At 40.3% G+C, this 12540-nt stretch overlaps 1 protein-coding gene across 5 annotated transcripts in view; it reads left to right on the forward strand.

Annotated features, from left to right (window-relative positions):
• The first annotated feature begins 234 nt into the window (after positions 1 to 234).
• LOC131054819 (LRR receptor kinase BAK1) overlaps positions 235 to 12540 on the forward strand; it is a 199366-nt gene continuing 187060 nt past the window's right edge. For 3 of the 5 annotated variants that reach the window (XM_057989454.2, XM_057989459.2, XM_057989438.2), the window contains exon 1: positions 235 to 768. In XM_057989454.2, coding sequence (XP_057845437.2) covers positions 766 to 768 — 3 coding nt within the window. In that variant the 5' untranslated portion in view covers positions 235 to 765. The remainder of the gene's footprint in view (positions 769 to 12540) is intronic. The other 2 variants (XM_057989430.2, XM_057989446.2) reach the window with 2 other exon arrangements.

Here is a 12540-nt window from a genome sequence, read left to right on the forward strand (position 1 = left end):
TTTTATATGATCAGTTTCATTCAACGATACAGTTTAAACGCCGCCGCCACCGCCACCGCCACCGCCACTATTCAATAACTTCAAAGTCAATGTGGGGTCTGTCTGATCAAGCGATTCATATAAAACCGGTTTGAAGGGAAAAGTCTATCGACCATACTGTACATGCACGTTAGTTGTAAATATTACAAATAATTGAAATTCAGAACCCAATAATTTTTTTATTGACTGTGAAAGTTATTCCGATAGAATAAATTCGCTATCCTGAATTTTTGAAGTCGAAGTGGGTCAGTGGCTGGCCAATGAAATTGGTATAAAACCAGATCGAAGTATTTTGGGAAGTGTGCCTGAATGAATTTCTAGGGGCATAGCTGGAGCAATTTGTCTTCACTTGGTTTTCCTACCTGTCTAATTGTAAACAGTAAATGGGGAAAGTTGAGTTTAGAAGAACTGCACACGGCTTCATTCGTGTCGATCTCGTCAATGTCTGGCTGGCTTTAAACATAAAAAGTAGGGGTGCTGCTGGCAGAGATTATTCAAGCGTCTTGATTGGAGAAGCTCGAAAAATATCCAGGAGCGCATTCTATTCGAAGCCTGCCCAAAATTTGTTATAAGCACCATCTGCCCTTTTTTATACATTTATAGGCAGTTACTTACACGTTCTGGAATAGGTAGAATAGGTAGAATAGGCAGAGATTATTCAAGAATCTTGATTGGAGAAGCTCGAAAAATATCCAGGAGCGCAGTCTATTCCAAGGTTGGCCAAAAATGGTAATAAGCACCATCTGCCCCTTTTTATACATTTATATGCAGACACCCACACGTTCTGAGTAAAATTATGTAATAAATTGAAATTTAATTCGTTCAAGTAGCAGAAGCTTCGGTTTGTTCAATGGCAGTATGCAATTTGATAGACTTCACGTTGCCATAATTCTGGAATGGACAGAGAGCTTAGTTAGAGTAGATTAGGATAATGGGCAAGCGAGCGAAAACAGTAATTAGTATGTAAAGTCGTTAGGAATCTTCTACACGCCCATATGCACGAGATACTGAATTGGGTTTGAATTGTACGGGGTATTCTGTAAGCTCATATGATCATGAAATGTAATTAATTTGTGCTTGAGGGTATCCTTTCGAAATTGTGAAGTTTTTTAGTTTTTCCAATTAATGGATCCGAGGAATTTGATGCACCATTTCTTAAGCTTCATGCCGTTCACTCTGTTTTCTTTTTCTTGTTTTGATTGAATGTTTATTTGATTTACTTATGGATGTCCATATATGGCCATGTCTTTATTTGCTCTTTATATGAACGATTTGAATAACGAGCCATATGACATGCATAATCTTCCTATGCTGCAAGACTATTTCTAAGAGTGCAATCAGTAGGTGGACTGCGTGCCCTATCTCTAATGTGAACGGTGCCAAATTAGTGAAGCATGGTCCTCGGTATCAGTCACTGGAGCTCAGTTAATACCTTGCCTTCTATAGAATGGCTGGTGTGAGATCAGTACGTCTTTGACAGAGTGTGTGCTCAATATGTACAGGTTTACGTTTTAGTTGTCTGTTTCCTCAGCCCAAGACCAAATTGGTGTAAATACATGTAACGCAAAATGGATGCGGTCTGAGGAATGCTCTGGGAATCTCTGATCGTTTCCAATTAATTTGTTTTGATGTTCTTGCAGTATCTATGTTTGTGTCTTGTTTTGTTTTCTGTCTTCTCATCTGGTACAAATTCGACCAAATTGGTGTAAATACATGTAACGCAAAATGGATGCGGTCTGAGGAATGCTCTGGGAATCTCTGATCGTTTCCAATTAATTCGTTTTGATGTTTGTGTCTTGTTTTGTTTTCTGTCTTCTCATCTGGTACAAATTCGACCAAATTGGTGTAAATACATGTAACGCAAAATGGATGCGGTCTGAGGAATGCTCTGGGAATCTCTGATCGTTTCCAATTAATTCGTTTTGATGTTCTTGCAGTATCTATGTTTGTGTCTTGTTTTGTTTTCTGTCTTCTCATCTGGTACAAATTCCACTGAAGTTGTCTTTGAATAGAACTTTCAAGAACTTGAAAGATGAGAGCATAGTGACAAGATAGAATGGCTGGCGTGAACTCAGTATATATTTCATAGAATTTGCGCCCAACAAGTGCAGGGACGTTGGACTTCTATGTTACCTCATCTCAAGATCAAATTAATGTAAATACATGTAACCCTAAATGGATGCAGTCTGAAGAATGCTCTGGGAAATGTCTGATTATTTCCAGCCTTTTTATGGTTTGGTTATTTTTTAAGTTATTTTGATGTTATTCGGTGTTCATGTAATATCTATGTTCGTGTCTTGTTTTGTTCTCTGTCCTCTCATCTGATACTGATTCTACTTAAGTTGTCTTCGAATAGAACTTTCAAGAACTTGAAAGCATCGTGAGAAGATAGATTTGGTTCTTATATTTGTCAACGATTACAATTTTTTAGGTTTATCTTTGGGACACCTGTCAAACACTACCTTATTGGCTTTACCATAGATTCTAATTTGTAGCATGTGAACGAAAGATGCACTTGCGATAAAAGTGAAAGCATTCGTTTTTAAATGCTTCATTGAATAGGATTGTAAATTGGATATGCCATTCTCAGTGGTTTGTTGTTGAACTTCGGAATGAGACCCCAGTAACTAGATACAAGGAATCACAGAAAAGAGAGAGGAAGTGGATCACCAAGAAGCATTAATGAAATGAATGAAAGATCCCTGATAGATCTTTGCTGTTAACCTGCTGTAATTTTTTATTTTTAATTTTGTTTTCCTGTTTATTTAAGTTTTTCTTACAGAACTAGACAGAAGTGCAGAAAGGGTTGTTTGTTTTTGTGTTTTTGATTGTTTTATAGCATAGGAAGGAATAGATAACAGCAAATATGAAGCAATACTGAAATAAATGAGGTATACAGCAAAAGTCAGAATTATTGCAAATCGTACCAGGCAGATTTGTCTGAATTACAAAGCCAAACAATGAATCCAATGTATTTCCCAAGCTCTCATACAAATTCGAAGTCAAACTGGAAGATGAAGAATGTTCTCCAACCCCACATACACTGGAAGTGAATACAAGCAATACCCTATACACCACGTGGTGTATTTGCTGCAAATGGCATTCCTCCAGCTGCAATGAACCACGTCTCCACTGGAAAGATGGTAGGCTACGCTGAAACCCTACTGAGAATTGATGCCTCTGTCCTTAATCACCACGCACAATGCCTTATAAGTCCGGTGCCAAAGATTGCTGAGGGCTACGTCCCAGCCAATCCTAATCCTGGGGTTTGCGTCCCAGTCTAGAAATCGCTCTCCAGAGCAAATTCATACAAGTTGTCAAATATGCAAAAGATAATCATAGAATGAAGCTCCTATCCCCTTATAACTCCTCTCAATTGCAAATCGAACCCTAATTGTCTCCAAGTGGCGTGGTCTAGTGGAAATGTTATAATTTCTTATTTTAAAGTGGTCACGTTACTAGAAAATGACCTTTTTCCCCATAGACAGAAATCCGCTCACTGAATTGCCCTGAGACCAAAGAGAAAGATTTAAAGAATTTCAAGATCTTTCCAACGAGCTATCACACAATAGGATGCGCATCCAGATGAGGCCAAAAATCCCCTTATTACTCCAAAATGGCTAACAACTTAGCCTTATTTAATTATTAAACGCTAACTTAGGAAATATTAAAAATATAACCCAAATAGCCACAAAATGCCCAACTGACATTACAAACCCTAAAATCTTCCTGTCACCTGTCTGTGACTGAAGTCGGAAATCAAGGATTCACTGGTAGTCTCATCCCTAAAATCTAGGGATGCTTCTAAAATTTAGGAAACAAGCCCAATCTCTCTGAAACTGAACCCAAAGAGGCATCTCATGGAGACCCAACCTTGGGCATGATCAAACCTCCTAAAAAGTAGGAACTGCCTCCTAAAAACAAGGAATGTCTCCCAACTGATCAATAACTGCTAGAACACCAAGTCTCCAACACTGAATAACCAAACCGGGTCTCTGTCCAACCCTGTCAGCCTACAAGACCCCATAATAAGCTGACTCACATGTCTCTGCTAGACTGAGCTAGAGTGGGGACATGACAATGAAAAAACAAAAAAAAGACATAAGAAGTTAAAAAACAATTTGGTCAATTACAGAAGTTTCAAAACACACAGTAGAAATGACAACAAACAAACTTGAAACAGTTCTGCTGTGACTGAGGTTGTAGAACAGCAAAGAATGGTGCTCAAGATGCCCAAAGCTTCTTAAAAAGATGAAAGCAAATGGGGTAGAAGATCCTGAAATTGTAGGAGTAGATTGGTGATTCCTCAGCAGTCAGCATCCCCAGGAACCTGCAAGACCAAAATAACTTCCACAAGAGAGAGAATGGCAAGAATAGCTTGCTTGATTATGAATGTAAGAATGAAAATGAAAATGTACATTAGAGGCATCATTTAAAGAGGCAAGGTGAGAGGTAGGATTAGATAGGATTGTGACATGTGTGTTAATCCTATACAATGAGACAACTAAAGTGATAAATATTAAATGCCTAGGAAACTAAAAGTAGTTGTCAAAAAGATAAGATCATGTGACAACTAATCAAATCTTCTAGAAGGACACCTAGGACCTAAGTAAACTTAAGTCATGTGAATAAGTCCCCTACTAGAAACTAGTGAAAACACTAGGTACAAAACCTTATCCACACCAACACCCCCTCTTAAGTGCAACTTAGGGAGAAGATTATTATGCAAATGATGCAAGATTATTTTGATGGGTCCCAGCTACAAAGCCATGTTAGGTACTCATATCTGATGCAAATCTCTCACTACTAGAGAAAAGGAGAAAACCTAGGGGGACAAAACTCCTCTCCAAAAGAGAGAAAAGAAACAAACAAGAAAGGATGATGTATGGAGGACTCAATGATACCCCCCAAGGATTACATCCATCATGAATGTACAATCAATGACCTCCCCTCCGCCTCTCCCCTCACCTCCCCTCCCCCTCCCCGCCCCCCAAAGAGGGAAAAAGAGAGCGTGTTTCTGAAAATTGAGTAGGAGTCTCCAAGCTTGAATAAGCTACATCATAATCTTGATCAAACTCAACCAAGCAACATGTCAAATCAAGAGAATGAGAAAACTCATGAATGTCAATCTCCAACGACAATGAAGACGCAATAACAATCGTGCTGAAACTAACATCAAAGAGGAGTGAAATCCCCTCAAGTATATCTCCCAAATATGTAGTATGAAACTCCACAAACAAGTTTAAAATCCTTGTCAAATACTCATCCCACAAAGCAAGATCTGAAAAACTATGATCATCCTATTGAAGAGAAGCATTGAAAGCTGAAGAAGCAGGAGGTGGTGAAGTAGGAAGCTTAGCACTAGTCTCTAGAATACCAAGATTCAGATGACCAAACTTTTCTTCACAAACATGATTCACCCTTAATGAAAGGTTGTGTACATCAGTCAAAGGAACATTATCATCATCGGGAGCAAAATGAGAAAAGTAATACAAACAAGATGAATGATCGACCATCCTTGTAGCAATGATCTCTTTAGTCTCAATGTCCCTAATGTAAACATAATTAGGAGTGAATTCAACTGATTTACCTTTTCCACTATGAGCAATTTGATAAACATGAAGGAGATTAGATGACAAAGAGGGTACACAAAGTACATCATTAAAAGTCCCTTCTCCCATGTCAATAGAACATTTCCCACAAACCTTCACGTATGTGTTGTTACCCATCAATATATTAGGTGAATTACAAGGCTCAAAAGAAGAGAACATATCCTTAGAAGATGCCATATGGTGAGATGCTACTGAATCAAGAAGACATCTAACATGTTCAAGAATTGTAGAGGCCAAGAGTGCTTTACCTTTCATTTTGTCAATCCCATTTGCAACTCCTGCGATCCTTGATTGTGTTGATGAAAATGTTGCTGAAGAAGAAGAAGACATTGATGAGTGTAGTGGGATGTTGTTCTTTTGAAGAAGTGGCGTGAGTTCATCAATCTTCTTGTCGTAACACCTATGCTCATCATGTTCTTGTCTTTTACAATAAGCACATTTGAACTCTTTTTTAGATGATTCTTCTTTGGCAGAGGGATTGGACTTAGGGGTGCACTATGAAGGAGAATCCTTAGCTTGCTCATTAGACTCAAGAACCTTATTCTGCTTCTTACCTTTGCCACTTGAAGCCTTTAGATTGGGATCTTTTGTAAGAAGAGCTTGAGACTTGGAAGAGTTCGATGTGCCCATGTGTGCCAACTTGGCTTGTTTCCTTGTGAGCTAAGTTGCAAATTTGTCAAGAGAAGGCATTTTGTGTGCATTGCCTAGGACATCCATAGTAGCATAAAATGTAAAAACAAAAATTGAATAATCAGGACCTAGCTTAGCAAGAATAGAGAGAATCAGTTGTTCATCCTCATCAGTGACCCCACAATTAGATATTTCAAACTGCAATCTAAGAGAATTGAGCTTTGTGAAGAATTCAGGGATATTATCAAAATTTGAAGGATTAAGACTCATTAGTTCATTCTCCAACTTAAATTTCCTCATCTTATCCGGCTTACCAAAGAGGTTCTCTAAGGTAGTCCAAATGTCAATAGGATGTTTATAAGAACATGATATCTAAGATTAAGAGAAATAGACATAATGAGAGTACCAAGAGCTTCATCTCTTCTATCAAACCATTTCCTTTTTTCTGTAGCACTTTGGTTCTGGATCTAAGCCAAATGTGATTCTATGCAATGTGAATTTCAACAACAAAATCTCCATTTGTGATTTCCTTTCATGATAGTTATATGGAGTTAGAAGTACAACTTTTGGCAAATCCATGATAAAATCAATGAATACTATAGAGGAACAACAAATTAGCCCTCACAATACAAATAATTAATCCCTTTGTTCAAGAGAAATTGACACTTTCTTTTTGCAAATTAACAGCGATATATCCAAAAGTACCAAATCAGCTTCTAATTGAAATTTTGGAAAAATAATGCAAAAAAGTGCATGTATAGAATTATAGAGCTCTTGAATACCTTCTTGCTGCTGCAAGAATTGGGAAAATCAGAGTCTGGAACAAAAAGTTATGAGCTTGGAGGTGGAAAAGCAAGCTTTGATTTCAACTTGGAAGAGTAGGTACAAAATAACAAAATTTATGCAAACCACTTGTACCATTTTAAAAATTATAGAGCTAGCTTTTCATAATATTTCGTTTGAAAAAAATTGCCTCCTTTAGCAAAAGTTATGATCATTTGAAAAAAAGTGCCCTTTTAGGGCTTTTGGGCAATAAATTTGGTCCATCGGGGGCTTTGCAAATGACTACAGTTCATAGCTTGGAGTGTGTTGACGTGTCTGAAATCGCATTGCTGCAAACTCCATACGGCCAACGCAGAATAGAATAACCAATTGAGTATCCTATCCTCTCTTGAGATAAGGAAGTCTCTAATGCTGTTTTTTGGTTTGATCAAAGGGGACGACCTCAAGGTTTTGATTGTCAGGTCTTGACTGTGGGACTACTCAGTGGTTTGATATGTTTTTGCTGGAAACACAAGGGGGACTTACGTTGAATGGGTAATTTATAGATAGGTTCCCCGGAACTTTCATAATCTTTCTATCGAATGATTTCGGTTAAGTTGATACTATTTTGGTGGGACTGCAGATTTTCTGGATAAAAAAGGGGAAAAAGGAGGGAAGGATAGAGAGAGAGAGAGAGACATGAAATGTAAATTCTAACTAAGATAGCAAATTCAGTCAAGCAGACAGACACCTCCAAGAAACTAGATTAAACATCACCAGCTACTCAAGCACAATGTTTGCATAAATCCAATGCAATCTTCAAAGGAGAAACAAGATTTTCATGTTATCAAGTACAATATTAGAACTTTTACATTCATAGCATGTGTTTGATAACCGAACTAAGCATGAAAGGTCCAGATTAACCATGTAGAAAGAAAGGCAATCAGTCGTTCCATAATGGTGTGGATTGCAAGTATTCTATCAGATGCTTGCTTGTAAATGCTATGCAAAAGAAATAAACATAACTGAAAGATTTCTAAATTAAGTGAAGAAGGAGACCATGCACTCACAAGGAAACTTGAAAATAGTCTCAATCTTTTGCATTAATTCCTGTAAAATTTCCTTAGAGCTTTGCAACAATCCAAGAACTTCTTGCAAAAAAGAGGCAAAACCAGTCCCTTAAATAGACTTAAAAAAGGATGAATGGCCTAGATTTAATCTAAACAAGTGGCCCAGATTCATCCATAAAGCATGGCTGCCCATACCCATAAATGGGATGCAAATATCAACAACCACCCCAAAATGGGCAATAACTACCCAAAAAGGGATAATTACAGCAATTTGAAATAATCCCAAAAGGTGCATCAATAAAGTTTTACATTTGTTGACCAAAATTCAAATGTCACTTTTTGGTGCAAAAGTGCACTTTTAAGATTTAGAGGGAAAAAAGCACTTTTGAGAAATTACTTTCTCTATTTCAGTCTCACACTCCTTTTCTAGAAATTGATCTTCGCCATGCAAATATTCCCGCCATAAATCACGATCCGCTGCCCGTTCCTCGCGAACGTATTCCTAGAACCTGATACATAATTGGAAGAGCAGACTGAATGGAGGCATGGGAGGATGGCAAATTTTGTATTGCATGCCTTCGAGATACTAGTCCACGTGCTTTAAACCGTCCTTCCAGCTGGAGCGATTACGCTCAAAGCATAATATGTCTGAATGGAACCGACCAGCAAAACTCAAGTCCTTAGTGGAATAGGTAATCCTATCCGTTCCCAATCTTTCTTCCCAGTCTGGCTAGATTGCATTATCGGACAAATCGTTTATCCATCCCGAAACCATTGATCGGAGGATGGTCTTACCTAGTTCTTGCATGTTTCCTGGAATCACTTCACATGCGTCACTCTCCTTGTCAATAATTTCTTTGGTGTCGTTCTTCATGGTGATAGTCCAGTACCATTCCTTAAGAACACTGATGCTATGAGGATCTAGGATGGCGGACAATGTAGGAATCTGCGTGTGTGTCTAGAAAAGAGCTCTCATGAGGGGAAGGGTAGTGGCAGCCACTTCGTGCATGTGAAGGGATTCCCTCTTTACCTCTAATAACTTGACTAGAGTGAGCTTTTGATGGAGGGCCATTTCTTTTACTTCCTTAAGGATTTGCTCTCCCCTTTTCTTGATGTCTTATATCCATTCCCTAACGGCCTTTGCGGTGTCCCGTACTCCTTCAAATTCTGTTGTGGTCCTTTGCGCCAATGCCGTCGGGGGAATATGGGATTCGGAGGCATTGTGTAGTGGCCTCAGGAGCTGATCGATGTATCCCTCAGCTTGCTCAGCACGAGCCCAATACATGTCCTTTTCAGCTGTTATCTCTTCGAGCTGCCTGAGTATATTCTGCATTGAATCCTTAAATTCTTCTTTTTCTTGCTCTTTAGTGGCTCGTCCGATGGGGACAGTTGTGATGCTATAATCTACTAGTGTAATCTGATCTGCTCGCTTGTCTACAGGCGGGGTGGCAATGTGGAGAGTGCGGTTCCTTTGCTCATTTTTGGTCACTCAGGAATATACCTTGGGCTTTTTCTTCCCCTTAGCTTTTGCTTGGTCCATGCGCGAGAAGATATCCTCTAGATCAATAGGCGGTTTGGTGGCGGCCTTACGCTGGGCTCTGGCAATCAACCATTCTTGAGGCACTGTCTGGGCTGATAATAAGGTTAAGTCTGCATTCTGTTCTCTGACGTTCTCAGCCGACTCACCACAGATTCGCAGCTGCTCTGCTACCGGAGGAGTGAAAGAGGTGTGAAGCTCTTTGCTTGCAGCTGAATTCTCCCCTATTTCGCTGAACAACTGCCTGACATCTTCATGTGATGGTTGTTCTTCAGTTCTTTCGAGCTCATGAGTCTCATCTATCCTTTGCTCTCCTTCGACGGTGGAGTCATCTTTGGTTGTATTGTGGAGCAGCAACTCGTGGCGGCTCTGTTGAGTAGGTTCATGCACTTTGACCCCCTGGGTGGATGGAATCTCTCCTTCCTCTATTTGGTTGCCCAGTTCGGTCAATTCGAGGGCTCTTAGTTCAGTGTCTAGCACATCGGGTGCAGGAGGATCATTGGCTTCAAATGCATCGATGTCGCTCTGGGAAGGCGGAGCAAGTATACAATCCAATTCTACTACATCGTCGGATGAGTTGGGGTCCTTTGAAGATGAAGTGGTCTCTTTATAGGAATCTTTTCCCTTCTTGTTCTTTTGGACGTCTGAGTCCCTCTGCAAGCCTTAGCCTTCTTTCTTTTCTCTGGTTTCTCAGTTTCTTCCCGGGGTGCACTAGACGTTCCTTCATCTTCTGAAGACTGAGAATCGAGGCTGCCCATTAAGTGGTAAGTGAACTGGACTCCCTCATGGATTAGCCTTTCAATCTACTGATGTAACCATTGATCTGTGTACCTTGCTGGGGCTGCCATGACTGCCTCAAAATCAGTGATCGGGTCCTGGGACCAATCGACGCCTGGCAAGAGATGCCTTACTGCTTCAAATTCCCGGACCTGGAGGCAATTCCCTAAATCTGTGAGCTGATCTGGGACCTGACGGTATTCAAAGAGTCGCATTTGCTGCACACTTAGTCTAGAATATTCCCGCCTCTTGACCTCGTAGTCATCAAAGCAATTCTTCCAGTAGTCTTCAACTGATTCCTTTGCTCTGTACCGCCTACCATAGGCTCTCTTCGCCAGATTATCATGATCGAAATATTTTCTTGGAAAATGGTCCTATAGGCCATAAGAGGCTAGCTCTGCAAGGGACTCCTCTGCTAGGATAGGGGTCTTCAAGTGGACATCATGGTTGCCTATGATCATGGGGAATGTGAATCCAGCCTGTTTGCTTTCTCGAAGTTAGATGACGGCCGGGCGTGACTGCCTTGCGACCTCCATAAGAACTACTTTGTCGGTTGGGTACCATGGAAGTCGGAGAGGGGCACCATCAAAGCCCGCTATTCGGATATAGGAGAACCTTGGGAATTGAATGAACCAGGCTCCATACCTCTGTACTAGAGTAGTAGCTTGCTCTGAGAGCCTTATGTGTAATCCTCCCTGCATTAGCCTGACTAGACGCATTGTGAAGGCGTCATTGACGCGCTCATACTGGCCAACTGCATAAGCTGGGCTGCTCTTTTCCCTCTGAGCTATATCTTGGTAGTGCAGTTGTAGGTAACAATCATAGACCTTCACCCGACCAGGCCCATTCCCGATCTCACCTTTCATTATCAACCCTGGCAGTGGCTGGTTCTTGGCGAACATATAGACCAAATAAGAGGTCATGGTGAAGTACTTCTTTGTTTCGAGCTCAATCAACTAAGTGTGGATGTTGTCGCTTATGATCTGAGCCCAGTCAAACTTAAACTTCCCAGCGAAGACCTGCTCTGTAAAATAGAACATCCACTCTTCAAAGTACTTGGACTTAGGAAGTCCCATGACTCGGCTGAGTAATGTGATCATATCCCCATGCTCATTATGAAAATCACTTCGTGGGGTCTTCTCCCCAATTCTGGCACTCGAAAGCCTCTTCTCTTTGTACCATTCTTCGTTGATCAGTGCTTTGCATCGGGCCGGATTCATATCATATGCCCCTTGTGCTTCATCTATGGTTGTAGCTGTGGGATTGTTTGGAAAGGGGATGTCAAATGCATTGCCAATGGCCTCGGGAGTGAAGTTGGCGATGGTCATGTTCTCGAGGAGCACCAGTCTGGAATTTGGCTCATAATGCCAGGCAGCCTCTACCACTAATTCATAGTTCTGTACCGCTGGAGGAAATCTCGTTGCTTGGGCGATGCCACTTTCCACCATCTGCCTAGGCTTGCCATATGCGTTAGGTGAGAAGACCCGATTCCTGAAGTCTTGAATGTCAATATGGCCAAGGTCGGTATCACCAACATTGTCCCAGATGCTCTGCACTTTTGACTCCCTCAATCCTCCCCTTTGATATTGATACTTCATCCTTTTTACCTTGCGCGGGATATTTGATCTGGATGCTCGCGATGTCTCGGCTACAGCAGGCGTTTTTGATGATTCTACCGCCGATTTAGGCATTTATCCTGCACAGTCGGACGCGGATTACGAGGTGATACAAAAGAAGTAAGGCAGGTTAGATAGAAAATATTCCAGCATGCTAGGATTAATTTAAAATTTAGATTGGACATGGAGCAACCTTTCTAGCTAAAAGGGCTTGATCAATTTTAACCGCAGCATTCATGAAGATTTTTGATTGCGAATTTATACTTAACGCTTTCTAGATTTTGAATTAATTTTCAATAGAGACAAAGCATGAAAAGTTCTCCTAAGTTTGAAAATGCAATTTCTGGTTAAACCTTAGGAGTGAATTCTAAATTTTGACTACTTTGAACAACATTTTACAAGCAAAAGAGATGTAGATTTCAAAAATTCAAGCATTTTGATCAAATTTCACGCACTTGTCTATTCGATTTATAAGTATTTTAGATGATCATATGAGA

The sequence above is a fragment of the Cryptomeria japonica genome, chromosome 2, assembly GCF_030272615.1.
Source record: "Cryptomeria japonica chromosome 2, Sugi_1.0, whole genome shotgun sequence".
Lineage (NCBI taxonomy): Eukaryota > Viridiplantae > Streptophyta > Pinopsida > Cupressales > Cupressaceae > Cryptomeria > Cryptomeria japonica.